General features: G+C 42.9%; 1 protein-coding gene across 2 annotated transcripts in view; it reads right to left on the minus strand.

The window, feature by feature from the left end:
• Window positions 1-18,198, minus strand: part of PDPR (pyruvate dehydrogenase phosphatase regulatory subunit) — a 275,395-nt gene that overhangs the window by 35,896 nt on the left and 221,301 nt on the right. For both annotated transcript variants that reach the window (XM_030203621.1, XM_030203622.1), the window contains exons 14-16: window positions 4,183-4,295; window positions 3,825-3,919; window positions 386-475 (exon numbers count right to left, since the gene is read on the minus strand). In XM_030203621.1, the coding sequence (XP_030059481.1) occupies window positions 386-475; window positions 3,825-3,919; window positions 4,183-4,295 (298 nt within the window). The remainder of the gene's footprint in view (window positions 1-385; window positions 476-3,824; window positions 3,920-4,182; window positions 4,296-18,198) is intronic.

Genomic DNA, 18,198 nt, shown 5'->3' on the forward strand with positions numbered 1-18,198 from the left:
GATTGGGGTGGAAGACAAATTCATCACAGTTACCTAGGTTACACTACTCTTTCTCAGCATAAGTGTATTTGGATTAATGTACAGGGGTGGTATGTGACCAAAAATCCGCCTGAGCATGAGGATCCTGTCCCCTCCCCTTTTCTCTTTATTGTAATGTTGCAGCTTGTGCTACTGCAGGATCTGTCTGCTATTGCTGCAAGCCCCTGCCTCAACTGATGCAGTAGTACAGCCCCTCTGAGTCTGCCCTCTTAAAGGCACAGAGGTTCATGAAATGGCAGCTATTCCTATATTACTGGTCTGTAAATCCCTGTGCTTTTAAGAGGACCTCTGTTTGTTTATATTGGGCAATCCGCCCCTTTACTGCATGATACAATCTCTTTCTCACCTCGATAGGGATATACAGCATAAAGCCAGGTTCTCCAGTGTGTGTCATACTCATCACCCGAATACCATTGGCATACCCCACACTCATTTCCTGCAAGGAAGGAGAAACATGCGCAGTCACTCACTAAGACAAGCCGTGGAGTGGTCAAAGAAACATGTGCTTCTACAGTGATACAAGTGGCAAGAGAAAGGAATCTGTCAGTTCTCACGAATGTCCTCCTTTGCTGAAAAAGCATTTGTCCTCCATACCCACCTTGATAAACATAACATTGTCCTAGCCATTTCTCTTGACCTTTCGATCTAGTGGACTACTCTCTGTTACTGTCTCAACTCTCATCACTCAGCCTCATCAATCTGTCTTATCCTGGTTTTCCTCATTCCTTTCTCACTTCTACGTCAAAATCCTCCTCCTGTTCTCTGATTTGCGGGGTCCCACAGGGCTCCGTTCTATCACCTCTGCTCTTTACTGGTTTTTAAGCCCTTTGGCAACCCTGATCCAATCTACCGGTGTTTTATTTCATTTCTATAGCGATGACATTTTATTGTTGTTTCCCACTAACCCATACTGTCCCTCCCTCCTGTCTAACAAAGATAAAACCCTAGCTTCTTGGTTCACAGGCCAGCTTATTTTCGAAACAGAAAGACGCCCATATTTCGACCCAAATTGGGAGATGGGCGCCTTTCTCCCGTGGGAGCCCAAATCAGTACAATTGAAAGACGATTTTGGGCACCTCCAACTGCAGTCTGTCACGGGAACGAACAAAGTTGACGGGGGCATGTTGGGGGTGTGGTGAAGGCGGGACTGGGGCATGTTTATTGGCCGAGGAGAGATGGGCGCACTCGACCGATAATGGAAAAAAGAAGGGCAGCAGAAGTGAGAATTTGGGTCACTTTTTCTGGACCCTTTTTTTTCACGAACAAGTCCCCAAAAAGTGCCCCAATTGCCCAGATGACCATCGGAGGGAATCGGGGATGACCTCCCCTGATTCCCCCAGTGGTAACTAACCCCCTCCCACGAAAAAAAAAAAGACCTTTAAAAACTTTTTTTGCTAGCCTGTATGCCAGCCTCAAATGTCATACCCAGCTCCATCACAGCAGTATGCAGGTCCCTGGAGCAGTTAGTGGGTGCAGTGGACTTCAGGTTGGTAAATGGGAGCTCTCCAAACCGCCCCCAAAACCCACTGTACCCACATCTAGGTGCCCCCCTTCAGCCATAAGTGCTATGGTAATGGTGTAGAGTTCTGGGGAGTGGGTTTTGGGGGGATTTGGGGGGCTCAGCACTCAAGGTAAGGGAGCTATGGACTTGGGAAGTATTTTAATTTTTTTTAAACTTTTTAGAAGTGACCCCTAGGGTGCCCGGTTGGTGTCCTGGCACGTGAGGAGGACCAGTGCACTAAGAATCCTGGCCCCTCCCACGACCAAATGCCTTGGATTTGTTCGTTTTTGAGCTGGGCGCCTTCGGTTTCCATTATCGCTGAAAACCGATACCGCCCAGCTGAAATCCACCCGGATTTGCCCGGCACCAACCGTATTATCGAAACAAAAGATGGATGCCCATCTTTTTTCAAAAATACGGTCTGTCCCGCCCCTTCGCGTATCCGTCCTCGAAGATACGTGCCCATGGAGATGGGCGTTCACGTTCGATTATGCCCCTCAGGGGGCGGTCTCCGCTCCATCCAGTTTGCTTAACTGATTTGGATCATCCATTCAACCAGTAGATTCATTCCGTTACCTAGGAATCATTTTCGATTCACATCTTACTTTTGTGTCCCAAGTTGCTAATGTCTGTAAAATACGGTTCTTTGTCCTCCATCAACTGTGCGCTGTCCATCGTTAATTCAGTCCCACCGTTTTCCACTCTCTTGATTCTTGCCCTTTAAACTACAAGACTGGAGTATTATAACATCCTCTATCTTAGATGCACACAGGCTACCATTAAAAGATTGCAATCCTTTCAAAATATAGCCATCCACCTACTATGCTATGCTCATTACCGTGATCATGTTTCCCCCTATTTTGAACAATATCACTGGCTCCCTATCAATCAGTGCATTATTTTCAAAATGCTAACACTCACCTTCAAAGTCCACAGGCTTGGTCTCTCACAATATCTCTCTTCTTTCACTATTCCATATTCCCCTATCTGCTGCCTTCTTCGCTCACTGAATGATCGTCTGGTCCAGCTCAAGTCCACTAGACATTGTGCATTTTTTTTCACAGCTCCCTCCCACTGGAATTCCCTCCCTTTGCATATCCGAACAGAGCCATCCTTTAAGAATTTTAAAGTAGGACTAAAGGCCTGGCTTTTCACTCAGGCTCAATCCAACTTAGTGTATAGCTACCTTGGATTAGATGCTGTTTTTCCACCCCTTTCCCTCTATGCTACTCCTTTCTCTCTTTCCTTTCAGTTTGTCTACTGTAATTCTCTCATCTGGCTTCCCCCTCTCCACCCTATCCCCACCCTTCCTTTCCCTCTTCTGTGTGTGATTAGCTTCTTGTTTGCCTGCTATCCTGTGAGATTAGCTTCTTGTATGCCTGCTATCCTTCCCTTTTCTAACGAATATCGTAGTTCTTTTTTTTTTTTCCAGAAAATTTTAGACCTGTGTAAACTGCCAGTTAGGCTTGGCAGTATATCAAACCTCAATAAACTATAAACTACTCTGACATTCAATCTTGAGCACATAACTTACAAGTATAACAACTTCTAAAAGCATAACGTTCAAAACTCTTCCATATTTCTAAAGCTCTTAAGGCATTCATTCTCAACACAGTCCTCAGGTTTTCAGAATAGCCACAATGAATATGCATGAGATGGATATGCACACAGTGAAAGCAGTACATGCAGATTTATCATGCATACTCATTGTGGGTATCTTGGAAACCAGACATGACTGGGTTGACGACTCCTGGGTTAAGGAGTTTCTTTTTCTCTCTATAACATAAAGGAAAAGGTGGTTTGGGGAAGCAACAACTGGCTTTTAATTATAGCTAAAAAAATATATATTTTTTTTTACATGTTTAGCACTCCCACTAGTTTCTGGTGACATCAATGTTTGTCATCTGCCACTGAATTTCTGAGGTACAAGTACAGCCATCCTTTAGTTTTGCCAAAAATACTCACACGCTATCTTTTTGACATGAGTGATCAAAGCAGAACTTAATTACAGTGATCACAAACTGGATACAATTGTATATAGACAGAAAAACAACTTAAACACACCAGGTCCAGCCTCCTGCCAAGTTCACTAGAGCTTCTAAAACCATGCACATCACTTCACTATCATCTCCTTTTACAGGTCCAAAATGGATGTGCCAAATTGTTTAAAGTCCTACCTGAAATAACCGTTTTACAATGGTCTTAATTACATATATACAACATTGAAAATCACCCACTACAGGGCAACAGGATAATTTGAAACATAATTTATACATTCACTTACTTTACAAAAGAGAGATGGAAAGTGGTCAGAGGTCATTGGAGCATAGGATAACTCTGAGAGTACATCCACGGCACGTGGACCAATCAGATTCAGAGCTGAAAGGAAAAATATTTAAACTAATTATAGATCCGACATGACATGCAGTGTGATGTTTGTGCAATGTTTGTGCACCAAAATTTCTGCTGCTCAGAATATTCTACTCCTTATCTCAATTTAATGATTGTGTCCCTCTGATGCTCCTGCCTCAGGTAAGCCCTCTGAGGAAAGGAAAATACTTATTATACCTGAATGTAACTGGTCTTGAACTTCCTAAGAAAATACATGAGCTAAATCCAAATAAAATCAAAATACATCTTACCAGTATACTTCCAGGTTACATCCTCTAGGAAGAGATCGCTGTCATTGGGCATGTGTTTCTTAAGCCAGGACCAGCACTGGACTTGCTGGTCAGTGGGGGAAATCATAAAAAAGCTGAAAGAAAAAAGATGGAGGAAAATAATCTAATTTGGAAGAAACACACATTTGCTGATCCAATTAATCAGGCTGTAACCTGAGGGATGACAGCATAGGGCAGTTTTTCCCTAGTCAAATATTGAAAAAAAACAGTTTCTGTTACATGCGGCACAATTAGAAATGCAACAGTAATCTATAATTCCTCAATTCAAAGGCCCCAATTATAACTTTTTCTGCTTACTGATTGGAACTGATAACACCCAATGTAAAAATCTGCTTTGTGTGTATATATTATGTATGTATGTATCTCTGTACCCTGCCTAGGTAATAGGCCAGTTAAACATGCTTAAATAAATAAACAGATAACTATCACCAACACCCTATCCCTTGATTTCTCCTGACTCATAGACCTTTTGAGTAGTACCTGAGAGCAATCCCATGCCAACTGCAGTGTGAGGATTAAGCCACTGTGTAAACACTGCTCCAGGACCTCATATCCCTTATGAAGGAAATCTAGGAAAGGTCAGGGTTTTGGAGCAGAGCATGCCTGTGCTTCTTCAGACACTATTCAAAAGGTCTGCTGTTTTACTTTTTTTGAAGGGTGTGTTTGGGAATGTGTAGCAGAAAGTACCAGGACTGTGCTTAGGGATGTGTATGGGAGAATGTTGGACTGCACAGGGCTGTGGGAGCCATTTTTTAGTCTCAAATTCCACAGTCCATTTTCGTGCAGCTTACCACAGAACCTGACTTAAAAAAAGATTTATCTCAAAAGCCAGCAATTTAATTGCCAAGAGTCACTGCTATCATTTTTATGATTTTCTTTTCTAGTTTCTCAGACGGAGCATGACAAGTTCAATATCTCTCCACCCAGATCCATAGATAAACAAGCAGAAGGGTTGAGAGCCAGGCCAAAATAGGCAGCCTTAGCGATAAAGGGGGTAATTCTCTATAGATCGCCTGAAGTTAGGCATTGGGAGGATGCGCACTAAGTATGAACTCTGTTTCGGCAACTGCGTGTGCAATTGCTGTTGTAGAATACTACAGTAAGTTCAGTTATGTGCCTAAGCACCTATGCCAACTTAATGGCTGGTGCAAATGCTCATGCCTAACTGTAGGCAGTTTGGCAAATAACTGTTAGTATTCTGTAGCCTGTGTGTGCAAATGCTAGGCACACCCCTGGCCTGCCCAAACCTTTCCCAGATCAATGCAGTTACGCATGATGGATTTTACACATATAATTTGCAGAATATCAACTGGCAGTTATGTGCACAACTCCTAATTAGTGCCAACACCAATTATAGTCAATAAGTGGTCATTAATCCCAATTAGCAGCTAATTATTATATTCAGTTATACACCTGACAATATTCCATAACTTGCATGCGCAAGTTTATAGAATTAGGGGGCAAATGCTTAGCCTACATATACAACGTCTCATCTTATATGTCACTTTAACTTTTCCTAGTCCTAAGGGTGTGCACTATTGGAAAACATTTCGGACAGTATTTTCTTATCAAGCAGTTGTGCTTTGGTCGTCATTCCCGGACACAATTAGATCTCTATTCAGTTTTGACCTTTTTAAGCAAGCAATGAAAACCTATTTATTTCAAAAACATGTTTTGGGTATTGTTAATAACCAATGTGTTCATATATGATCCTAGATTATGTTCTAGCACTTTATGCAATCTGCTTAGGAATTATTTGGTAAAAGCAGAATATAAGAACCATAACTGGAAAATCGAGGGAGTCCAAGATGGCCGCCGACTGAGCCAGATGTGTTTCTGAGCTCCTGCGGTTTACCTGATTAAAAAAATTTTCTCTTTTTGGAAATGCCGAAAAGGAGAGGCAGAGCTGCTGCTGCTGCAGCCCAGCAGCAAAAAGCCTCTAACCTATCCGGTTCGATAGAAGCATACCTGCAGAGGGTTCAAGCTTCGATGCTACCGTTGGAGAGCGGTTCGCTAGGGCTCCCCGGAGCTGGAGAACGAGGGTTGCCCTTTGAACTGGAAGTCTCTCTGAGCCCCGACGGAAGGGCGCCTCCTCCTCAGCCTGTGCGGTGCAGTTCCCCGCTAGCAGCGCCCGCCACCTCAGGTACCGAAGTGGTGAGGGGTGAGCTTGGATGGGAGGCAGCCATGGCTACGGCGGGGACACAGGGAAGTGGTCTCTCTCTTTCCCTGCCTGCCCACACAGCGGAAAATCTAAATGATGGGGAACGGAAGAAAACTGAAGGTGAGACGCATGTTTAATTTGGTATTGCAGAGGACATAGCACTTGGAAATATTTACAAAAACCTAAAGAAGTGACTTTGGACAGTTTGTGGCTGTTAATTGCAGAGTTGGGGAGAACTTTATGCCCCTAAATGAAGAAGTTGTGATTTTAGGTGGAAAAATGAGGGAAATTCAGAATGAGACAAAATCACTTAAAGCTGTAGTTGCTAAACAAGAAAAAGAAAATTTACAGATGCTTCAAACAACTATGCTTAAAGATTTGCTTAACTTGCGGAGAAAATCAGAAATGTTAGAGAATACTTCGAGATCTAATAATTTACGCTTCATCAATTTCCCTCAGCAACTACTAATCTCTCCTAGAGAAATGTTAAAGTATTACTTCAAAGAAGTTTTAGAGGTTGATGAAAAAGATATTCCACCTTTCTCCCAGGTCTTTTATATTTCTGTGAGAGGAGTAGAAACTCAACAACCAAATGTTATTGCTAATAATCAACCTTTGGATGTTTCAGCTTTGCTTGAAATGTCAGATACAGAGCAAATAACAGCGACAAACTTATTGGCTACAGTGGCGTTACCCTCGGATAAGGTCTGGATCTTAAGAAAATTTTTCCAAAAAAAGGACAAAACTTTTCGTGGTTTATTAACTCGTGTTTTTCCAGACCTGGCGATGGAAATGCAGAAATGAAGAAAAACGTTCTTGCAAATGAAGCAAGAGACATTGCAACTGGGTGCTACATTTTATCTTAAGTATCCATGCAAATGTGTTATTTCATATCAATCCGAGAAATATGTGTATTTTGATCCTGATCAGCTTTCTTCCTTTTTAATAGCTAGAAGAGCGCCTAGTTAAAAGACGAGAGCAGAAATACGTCTTTCTCTCAATTAGTTTAAGAAGAATTTTCCTTTGTTATCTCCAGTTTTAGGAATATTGGACTCCTATAGTGGACTTTTATGAAGCTATAGAGTAAAAATGTCTTTTCTTATAATTTGAATTTGTGATATTGATTATTATAGTGGAATTTTTCCTGTAACAAGTGATATGCTTGTGTAAAAATGTAATAATTATAAATAAATAATAATAAAAAAATAAGAACCATAACTAACTGTAGCTTCCATCTGGGCATATCATTCCTGAAGAACTGATTGATTGTTACATTTGTACCCCGCGCTTTCCCACTCATGGCAGGCTCAATGCGGCTTACATGCGGCAATGGAGGGTTAAGTGACTTGCCCAGAGTCACAAGGAGCTGCCTGTGCCGGGAATCGAACTCAGTTCCTCAGTTCCCCAGGACCAAAGTCCACTGCAATATAAAACCAGGATAATTTCTTAACTGCCTGCAAGTAGAATGAAGTAGTATTCAAAAAAACTATATATTTGATGCACAATATCATTCATGAGTTATGATGTGCAGTACTGGATTAAAGCACAGGAATAATGAATGGGTCAACGTCTAGAGCCCAAAGTTTAGGGGGGCCCTGTGAGATGTGTTCAGGACTCAAGAGGTTAGGATTGCTGACTGTAAATGTGAACTTAGGCCCAGTGTCAAGGGGTAAAGTAAAGGTTAATTTGTGAGCCAGAAGTAATACAGAAAAATAGCTTCTAGTCTAAAGTTTAAGGGAGTGCTCTGAACTGAAGACCAAAACATGGGACAAGGATAAAATATGTGAAGTGTGTGCCAAAGAATGTGCTTTTAAGAGAAAAAAAACAGACAACATATCCTTTCTGTTTTAATTAAAAATCACAGATGTGATGGAGGAAGTGACGTTACAAAACAACATGGATGCCTGCTAGCTGAGCTCCGTAAAACCCGCGGAGATTAATAGGTTAAAAAGCCTGTTTAACACGGCGAAATCACTGCTTACCGAGAGCAGAGGTGCGCGCAATATAGCGGGAGCAAACGTCAGATGCAGGCGGAGGCGGAGAGAGTGGATTTCTCCCGCTTTGCATACACATCGCTGGCGCAAGGAGAAAACAAAATGGCGACCGCACCACCTAATCGCCCAGAACGAGCGTTAGCGGCGGCGGCTCTCACAGAACCAGCATCCCCAATGGAGACGAGCACCACCGCAAACCAAGGGGGACTCGAGGAAGAGATGGGCCCTGAGTGGCAGAAATGGCTACAAGAGATACGGACAGACTTAAAAGCCATGCGCAGCGAACTGGTGACCATGGGAGCAGACCTTAAAGGCGAAATCAGAGAGCTTGGATCTCGATTGGAAGAGGCGGAGAACCGGTTAGACACTCAGTCAGAAACAACTGATGCTTTGGACCAGCTAACCACGGAGAGCCTGCTAGCCCACCAACAAGTCCTTGATAAGCTAGAAGACTTGGAGAACCACAGCTGCAGATGCAATTTACGCTTCCGGGGACTACCAGAATCCCCTGCTTATGCGGACTGCAAGGACACTATACAAAAGCTAGTGAGTGAGCTACTAGCAGCTGGAGGTACTGTGATAGAGCCCGCTTCGATCCACCTTGAGAGAGCCCATCGGGCATTCGGTTCCCCACAAGCCAATCTGCCCAAAGATATAATAGTATGCTTCAGGGACTTCAAGGTGAAGGAGCAAGTGGCAAAAGCGGCACGACAGACCCCCAAACTTTAAATGGGACACGTACGCAGTTGAAGTGTACCAGGACTTGGCCGCTACCACGTTAAAGCGCAGAGCGGAACTCAAGCCAGTCACTAGACGACTTCAAGAATTGGGGATCCGCTATAAGTGGAGACACCCATTTGCATTAGTCTTCTATAAAGAAGGAAAATGCAGCAAATAAGAACACTTTCAGAGGCGAAACAAGTCCTACCAGAAGATGGCGAGACGGAGACACCGGCGGCAACGGCAAAACGAGGTCCATCGCGGGTGATACCACCAAAGTGGCAACGAGCAGGCAATGGCCAGAGACGCCTGAAGCGCCAACAGTCGGCAACCAAAGTGACCTGAACGGGACCCAACCCAAGGGGAGACCTTTGTTCATGTGTAGTTGATGAATCAGTTGAAGGCCCGGAGATATCTATACAGCTGCTCTGCGTCAATGACAAAGAGACAATGAACCTTAAGAAGTGATTGGGTGATGTATTTGATTCTGTTGATAATGTGCACGCACCAGTTATGTTGTTAAGTTGTCACACAGTTCTATAGAGAGATTGGAATTGAAAAGAAACAGGGCTTTGATTTAATATACAAGAGCATCCGCGGGGGCACGGAATGATCAGCTCACACTTCTTCCTAGGATGCCCTTAGTGATACACAGGGGCAGCTTTCAAATTTGGGAGGGAGGGAGAAGGGAGGGGGACAAGGGGGAAGGGAATGGGAGGAGACCTATCAGAAAGCTATGGGGAGGATTAACCTGAGGTGGCGAATGGAGGAGAGGCAGAGAAGCAAACTAGCTCAGACTCTAGAAGGCAATAGAGAGACCTATCAAGATAATACATGTCAGTCATTAATTTATTACTGCTCAATGCCAGAGGGCTGAACATTCCGAGAAAGCGACAACTCTTGTTTAGAGAAATGCTCCGCCTGCAAGCAGATGTGGTCCTGGTGCAGGAAACCCATTTATTACCCAGATCCGAATATCTATGTTACCATAAGAAATATCCTAACATATACTTTGCGTCTAATGGCGATAATACAAAGAGCAAGGGGGTACTGATGGCATTTGCGGGGGATAAGCCCTGGGATATTCTCAAAGTGGTTAGAGATAGGGGGGGAAGATATCTCCTGGTGGTTTTTTCATTGCTAGGACGGGTTTACAGTATAATAAACGTATATGGACCTAATACACAGCAGGAGGGATTTTTCTCAGAGCTAGATCTGTTAATTCAGAAACATATAGAGGGCTCCCTCATTGTAGGGGGAGACTTTAATCTTACTTTGCAATCTCACCTAGACAATTCCTCGAGCAATATACATTATGGCCGTAGAGATAGAGCACGATTGCATGAATCTGTCAACCACTGGCATTTAATAGATCTGTGGCGGCAGGTAAATCCGAGAGAACGTAGCTATACGTACTATTCTACAGTCCACCAGTCATCCTCCCGGATTGATTATTGGCTAGGAGAGGCATCAATAGCGGGGATGATGGGGTCACATCAGATACTACCCAGGACCTGGTCGGACCATTCCCCGGTTCTGTTGCAGCTGATATTACCTAAAGCACGTGGGGGACAGAAAGGCTGGCGTCTAGATGAGGCTCTTTTGCAAGATCCAACCAATATAGCAAGCACTGAAAACAATATTAAAGAATATATCCAATTTAACGATAATGGAACAGTCTTACCGATAGTGGTTTGGGAGGGGTTTAAAGCAGTCATGCGGGGTCACCTTATAGCGTTAAAGGTACATGTTAGGAAACAGCGGATGTCCGAGGAGACGACTCTCCGGAAACAACTAGAACACTTGCAGACATGTTCAGACAATATTCGCCGGCTCCGGAATCAAATTTGTGATTAGGAGTTGGCGGATCTCTCTGAGGACCTTCAGAAGGCCCAACAGACCCACTACGAATTTGGCAATAAGGCTAGCCGTCTTCTGGCTTACAGGCTTAAACAGTGAACAACTCGCAACATAATTGCGAGCCTGAGAGATGAGGGAGGGGACACCCATACAGATTCTGATTATATAGAATCAGCATTTAAAGATTTTTATGAGAAGCTATATGCTAGAGGCGAGGAGGTAGTGCACGCGGACATAGCAGACTATTTAGAGGGTTTAGAGCTTCCCAGGCTAGTGGCCAGTGCTAACCAGATGTTATCACACCCCATTGAATTGGAAGAGGTTATTCATACTATCAAGGAGCTCCCAGCAGGAAAGGCGCCAGGCCCTGATGGCTTCACTAACAAATTCTATAAAATGTTTGGGAAGCTTCTAGCCCATTGCTACTGCAGGTGTTTAACTCTTTGGAGACCAGTTTGGGGCTCCCACCAACATGGAACCTGGCCAATATTACGGTCATTCACAAACCGGGGAAGGACCAGCAACTCTGCAGATCTTATAGGCCTATCTCACTGTTAGGGATAGACTATAAGATCTTCACGAAGATTCTGGCGACACGATTACAGAAATATCTGCCCTCTCTGGTCCATGAAGACCAGGCAGGCTTTGTACATGGGAGACAGACATTCGATAATATACACAGAGCCTTGCACATGGTATACCATGCACAAGACACACAGTCCCCACTATGCATCTTGTCGCTAGACGCTGAAAAGGCGTTTGATAGAGTGAATTGGTCCTTCTTGTTTGGAGTGCTGGATAAAATGGGATTCATGGGATGCTTTATTCATTGGCACCATTTAATTTATAAAACCCCTCAAGCTTCCATTAGAATAAATGGTAGATTGACAGAGCCCTTTACTTTATATAGAGGAACAAGGCAGGGATGTGCACTGTCCCCCCTGCTTTTTGCTATTGTAATGGAGCCACTGGCGGTCAGGCTTCAGACACATCCAGAGGTTAAGGGGCCACGATTAGGTAGATTTGAGACACGGGCTCTCCTCTTTGCGGATAATATCTTGCTATTGCTGAAAGACCCTGAGACCTCCTTTCCGAGAATATTAGAGATGGTAGATGCCTATGGGAAAGTCTCATGTTTTAAGATTAATCTAGACAAATCCGAAGCGCTAGATATAAATATACCTACTGAACAAAAGTCCCGCCTACAAATTACAGCCCCATTCCGATGGGCACCGCGATACATTCGATATCTGGGGGTTAACTTCCAGGTTAATTTCCCTGAGATAGCAAAACGGTTGCTCCCAGATTTGCAGAGGTGGGAGGGTCTCCAGCTGTCCTGGGTTGGGAGGATAAGCGCAATAAAGATGGTAGTGCTCCCGAGGATATTATATCTTTTTATGGCGTTACCGATTTCTATCCCAGGTAGCTTCCTACGAGGCCTCCAGAGGGACATCTTCTCATTTATTTGGAAAAAAAGACCCCCACGAGTTAGAAGGGAAGTTATGTATCAACCAAGAGAGCGAGGAGGAATGGGGGTCCCTTCTGTCATTTTGTATTACCAGGCAGCGCATCTTAGAACACTAGCTGCTTGGTTTACTGACATAGAGAAATTAAGTATAAAGATTGAGCAGGGTTGGATGGGCCCCTTCCCGCTTAGGGCTATACCATGGCTAGCTAAACAGGAGTTGGATGAGCTCATCAAGGGATGTCCTCCATTAATGCAGTGGCCTTTGCTAACCTGGAGTAAGGTTCGAGAACAGTTTTTCCCAGGGCGTAGGTTTTTGCGGCACATGTATCTCAGATTTGCTCCTCATTTTGCACCAGGAAGGGACACCAGGGCCTATTGTAGTTGGGAGGATATGGGATTATGTACGTTAGGCCAAATGTGGGAGGAGGGTAAGACGATATCTTCTGAGGAGCTTTGCAAAGAGCATGGACTATTCCCCCTACAAGCCTTCCAATATTATCAGGTGCAAGGCTTTATAAAGTGAAGGGCAAAAGATGAGCTTAGTCTATCAGAAACTAAGATAGAACTGGGCATGGTGAGAGGGGGAGGAAAGGGCAGTATATCAAGACTTTATGAAGCATTACTTTTATATTCCAACCCAGTAGAACACTACTTAGCTAAATGGAATGAAGCCTTGGGGGAAACATACACCTTCCAGCAGTGGAAATTAACATTTAGATCTTTGCTTAAAGTCTCAATTTCTAGCTCCATGATTGAGAATGGACACAAAATACTATACTGCTGGTATTACACTTCACATCGCATTGCAAAGATGTTTAGAGGAAGTTCAGCTACATGCTGGCAGCAGTGCGATGCTATAGGAGACATGTTCCATATTTGGTGGGCCTGCACGCACGCTCAGAAATACTGGGCTGCGATTTTGAAATTTCTGTTTGAGGTCACTGGGGTGACCTACCCAATGAAGATGGACTATTGTTTGCTACACTTTAAGCCTAAAGGAATCCAAAACCCAATACATCAGTTTGCTGGACAATTGTTTGTAGCAGGCAAGCTGGTGTTGGCAGCAGCTTGGAAACAACCGTCACTGCCGGGCCTTCAGAGAGTCTTGCAGAAATTGGATTATATCTGCCTTATGTCAAAACTTACAGCACTACAGACTGGCCGTCTAGTGCAGCATCAAAAGATTTGGAAGCTTTATGAACAATGGTTGTCCTCCCAGCACAATTTAGAACAGTTAAGTATATGATAATAATAAGTGGGCTAAAGCGATGGGGGGGGGGGGGGGGGGGAGGGAAGAGGGGAGGGGGGGTTCTAGTAACGGAAGAGTGGAACTAGTAATGTAAACAGTTCTGGAAATTTGATTAGCAATATGGTCGTATTAGAAATGTTTTACACTCTGATATGTTTATATATGAAAATAATAAAATAAATGGTAAAAAAAAAAAAATCACAGATGTTTCTTTGTCTGCAAAACATATAAATACGCACACTGCCTGATGTAATGTACAAAACAGTATTGCAGTACCATTCTGTTTGAGTATACTGTATTTCTGCTGGCTGGCTGGCCTTTCAAAGGAACAAACAGTACTTCCTCTGATTGGTCTTTTAAATGAATAAACCAAAACTTTCAACTGGCAATAATGTGGTTGATATTCAAAGCAATTTAACCACCCAAAAACGGCTCCTGGACAATTAAATTGCATTTTCAGGGCTATCTGTGGATATCAGCACTTATCCGTATAAGTGCTGATTCCGCCCATGGAATGCCCACAAAATAGCCGGCTTTGAGTTCAGTGGTCTGTGGTCATACTCAGCAGCACTAACCATTTATATGGGTAAGTGCTGATATTCAGCACTTAACTACCTAAATTTAGCGCTCAAACTGGAGCACATAAAAGTCAGTCCTACCTTTATGAAGTTAAGTGCTGAATATTGCAATTAACCAGATAAAAGACAGCCAGCTATATACACCTGGATAGTCTCTTCCATTGCACGGACATGGTCCGACATTGGATGTCTGGGAATAATGCTGCCAGCGCCTAAAAAAAAAAAAACCCAAAACATTCACCACTGCCAGCTGAACATTGACCCCTAGGTGTTTAAATTTATTTCTTTTTCACTTAACTGTTTAGTTTGGGGGAGGGGGGGGGTTAGGATTCAACAGATTTTTGCACTAGTGTTCTGAAGGCAAAAAAATGGCTAATGTGTCTGGACAATTTTAAGTATACAGCCTTCTAAAGCTCTTCAATCTTCCCTTCTTCCAGTGCAAGATCCAGCCAATGAGAAGACTGCTCTAATCACAGGAAAGAATGAATTCTGCAGTGGCCTAGGGAAGGGGTAGTTGAGAAGGAGCAGAAGGATAAGAAAGTGTGAGGGATCTGCTGTTGCAAGCAGAGAAAAAGAGCTGGCAGCAAATGTAAGAACTTTACATGATAGTGGGCAGAGCTTAAGGGAATGGGTGTGCTGACTGAATGAGCATGACTAGCAGATAACCACACAGCACCAGAATAGAGAGTTTGTGTGCATCTGAAAAGTGAATGTGCACGCCTATGTATCTGAAGAGTAAGAGTATGCACATATGTGCATGCGTGTGTGTGCATATCTGAAGAACAAAACAGACCTGACAAGCAGAAATTATGTCTTACCTGATAATTTCCTTTCCTTTAATCCTATCAGATCAGTCCAAATGAATGGATGTTGTGTCCATCAACCATCAGATGGAGATAGAAAAAGAAAGTCGTTCTGTGTGATTCGCCCCTTAAGGGCACTGTGCAGCTACAGAATGCTCAGTATTTCCAAATAGCCAAGCAATGGAGCTTCTGTTTGTAGTGCCTGGTAGCAGTGAAAACTCAAGGTGAAACAGCCTTCTCAGCCAATCTATCCAGAAAATTGGCATATCCTCTACTGATGTGCAGATCTTCCACTGAGTCAGGAGGCACAGGTCAAGGATTATACAAGAAAAACTCCAAAAAGAAGTGAGACATATGTGATGAGATGAAGAAAGAAGAGCTGAGAATTTAAAAAAACAGCTAAAACAAACAGGAAGGGTTTCTGGACTGGTCTGGTAGGATTAAAGGAAAGAAAATTATCAGATAAAACATTATTTCTCCTTCCTTGTCATCCATACCAGATGAATGGAATGTATCTAAGCAGTACTCCAAAGTGGGTGGGAATAGAAGCTCAGGATGATAAAAATGAAGAATAACTCCTGAAAACATGTTTAAAGAAATGTTCAAACGAATAAAAAGAGGTATCTGCCAAACACAAAAATAATAATGAAAAGTCACACAAATGGCAGCACAGTGTACAGGCAACAAGGGGAGATACCTGTAAATAGAATTCCAAGAGGATATCTAAACACTGAGAAGACACTCTTGTCCCCTTCAACTCTGAAGAATTCAGGAGACAAGTAAAAAGTATAAAAAAGGAAGAAGATCTTCTTATAGAAGGCAAATAATCCATAAAGGAAGAACAAAATTTAAATTGGGCCCCAGAATCAAAAACAACAACAAAGAAAAAAGCGTGTGAAAGGTCATGGAGGAGAACAAACCTCTGGAAATGAGTGAAATTAGCCCAACTTAAATACGTCTTAGAAACTGCTTAATTTCAACTCAAATGGAAAATGGTAGTATCAGTAGAAAAGATAGTACATTGCATATGGTACCAAAGAAAAACATAACCCGATTCTTGGAAATATAGAATAGTCAGGGAAGACTAGATCAGAGCGAGCTTTCCAAAGATATGAGAAAGCAAAATGCCCTCAACACTGGAGGGGAAACGCAGAAAGACAACACCGCTGACCAGCTCCTACGTGCAACCTAATCATCTGTAGTCAAACTGAGAAGCTGCATAATCCATCTGGCTCATAGAGGTGAGGAATACTATTGATCAGAAGAAGCACCCAACAACATGGCAGTCAAGTAGAGGACTTCAGGTATTTGCTACATCTGTGGAAACTGGACAGCTATGCAAAACAGCTGGCTGTGGCAATCTCTCAAAGCAGCTGCTGGTTTGAAGACAATAATCCAGCAAAAACTGCTTTGCTGTGCGACTGGCTGCTTAAGTGTGGAAAATTCATGGCTGCTATATCTGTATAGATGCTGCTATAGATGATAAAATTGAGCCAAACCTCTGAATATAGGAACTGTGCCATGAAGCCCAATGGTGTAGAAGACTCTTGCAGCTGCGTCACCCGGCTGACCACCACCGAATAGTAACATAGTTAAACAGTGCAGGAGTGAAATATAGCAATACAGCTGACTGCTGCAACTATACAACAGAGCAGACAGAATAGGCTGAGAACAAAAGGTAGGAGACCTAAACTTATAATAAAATGAGCTTCCCATGCATGTAGATTGAGGGGAAGTCTCCAGCTGAGGAAATGTGACTATCTGCAGAATACAGGGAACAGCCATCATTGTGCCATATAGGTAAATCTTCTACACAGAAAAAGTGCTATGAGGCTCAAGACACCATACAGCTGACTTTCCCAATTTGCAACAGCACTTTGACCAACAGAAAGGAAAATTAGAGGAGCACTACTTGCTCATGAAAAGATAAGGTAAGCCATTAGAAAACAGCTAAGCTCCTTAGAAAATACAGCAGATTATACAAAAGTGAGATGACTCCATATGATACATCTGACATCCTTTTAAAGAACAGACAATTTTCGTGCACCTTATATATCATGAGCTGAAACATAGATCTGCCTTCATGAGCTCAGAATACAGCTGATTTATTCAGTATGACACCCAGCCTCAGCTGAAATACATTTGTATTGCTCTGCCCAGGGCAGAAAGGTTAGGACTGCTGTTATAGTTGGTGATTTATCATTAGGCATGTAGATAGCTGGCTGGCTGGTGGGCATGAGGATCGCCTGGTCACTTGCCTGCGTGGCGAGAAGCTAGTGCGGACCTCACGCATTACCTAGATAGGATTTTAGATAATGCTGGAGAACAACTGGCTTCCTTGGTACATGTGGGTATCAATGACATAGGAAAATGTGGGAGGGAGATTCTGGAGATAGAGCAGCTTTTATGGTGGAATATCTTTATTGTCATCTCATATATACAGCACAGCACATATCAACCCAAATACTTCCTAAAAGAAAACATGACAGAAAGATTATGTGTAAACAAGGCGATGACAGAAAATTTCATAAGATTCCCTTATACCCATATCCCCCCCAAGATCCTATGCCTGTAACCCCTTCCCCACCCCAGGGTGATAACACTTGGTAGTATAAGCCGACAACATTCACTGAGAGAGCACAGTGTAATCAAAGATTATAGTTCTAGAGTATTCAAAAAGCAGACCGCACTCGAGAGGTTATGCAAATATGGGGTCCACAACTTAAGGACATTTTTCTTTGTTTCAAACCCCGAGAGTCCACTGATAATCATTCCATTGTGAGAAGTTCATGTATCTGATTTCTTCACATCATTAGGGTTGGCATGTCTTTTATCCCCTGTAAAAGAATACACTTGGCTATTAAAGAAGCCTTTTGAAGAAACATACTAGAAACTCAGGCACCCTCCAGGATATCCATCATATTATTCAAAATACAGTTCTGGGGAGTGGCATTCCACTGCTGATGAAACATTTGTGCAAGATCAGTCTAAATATCATTCCAAAATTCGAATTGGGGCGCAATCCCAAATGCAATATTCACAAGTGGTATCTGGCTTGCCATATTTAAAAACAAGTTCCATCAGTTGGAAAACCCATCTGTTTTGCTCTTGAAGGATGGATATACATCCGAATAAGAAATTTAT

This window comes from Microcaecilia unicolor, chromosome 5 (genome assembly GCF_901765095.1).
Source record: "Microcaecilia unicolor chromosome 5, aMicUni1.1, whole genome shotgun sequence".
Taxonomy (NCBI): Eukaryota; Metazoa; Chordata; class Amphibia; order Gymnophiona; family Siphonopidae; genus Microcaecilia; species Microcaecilia unicolor.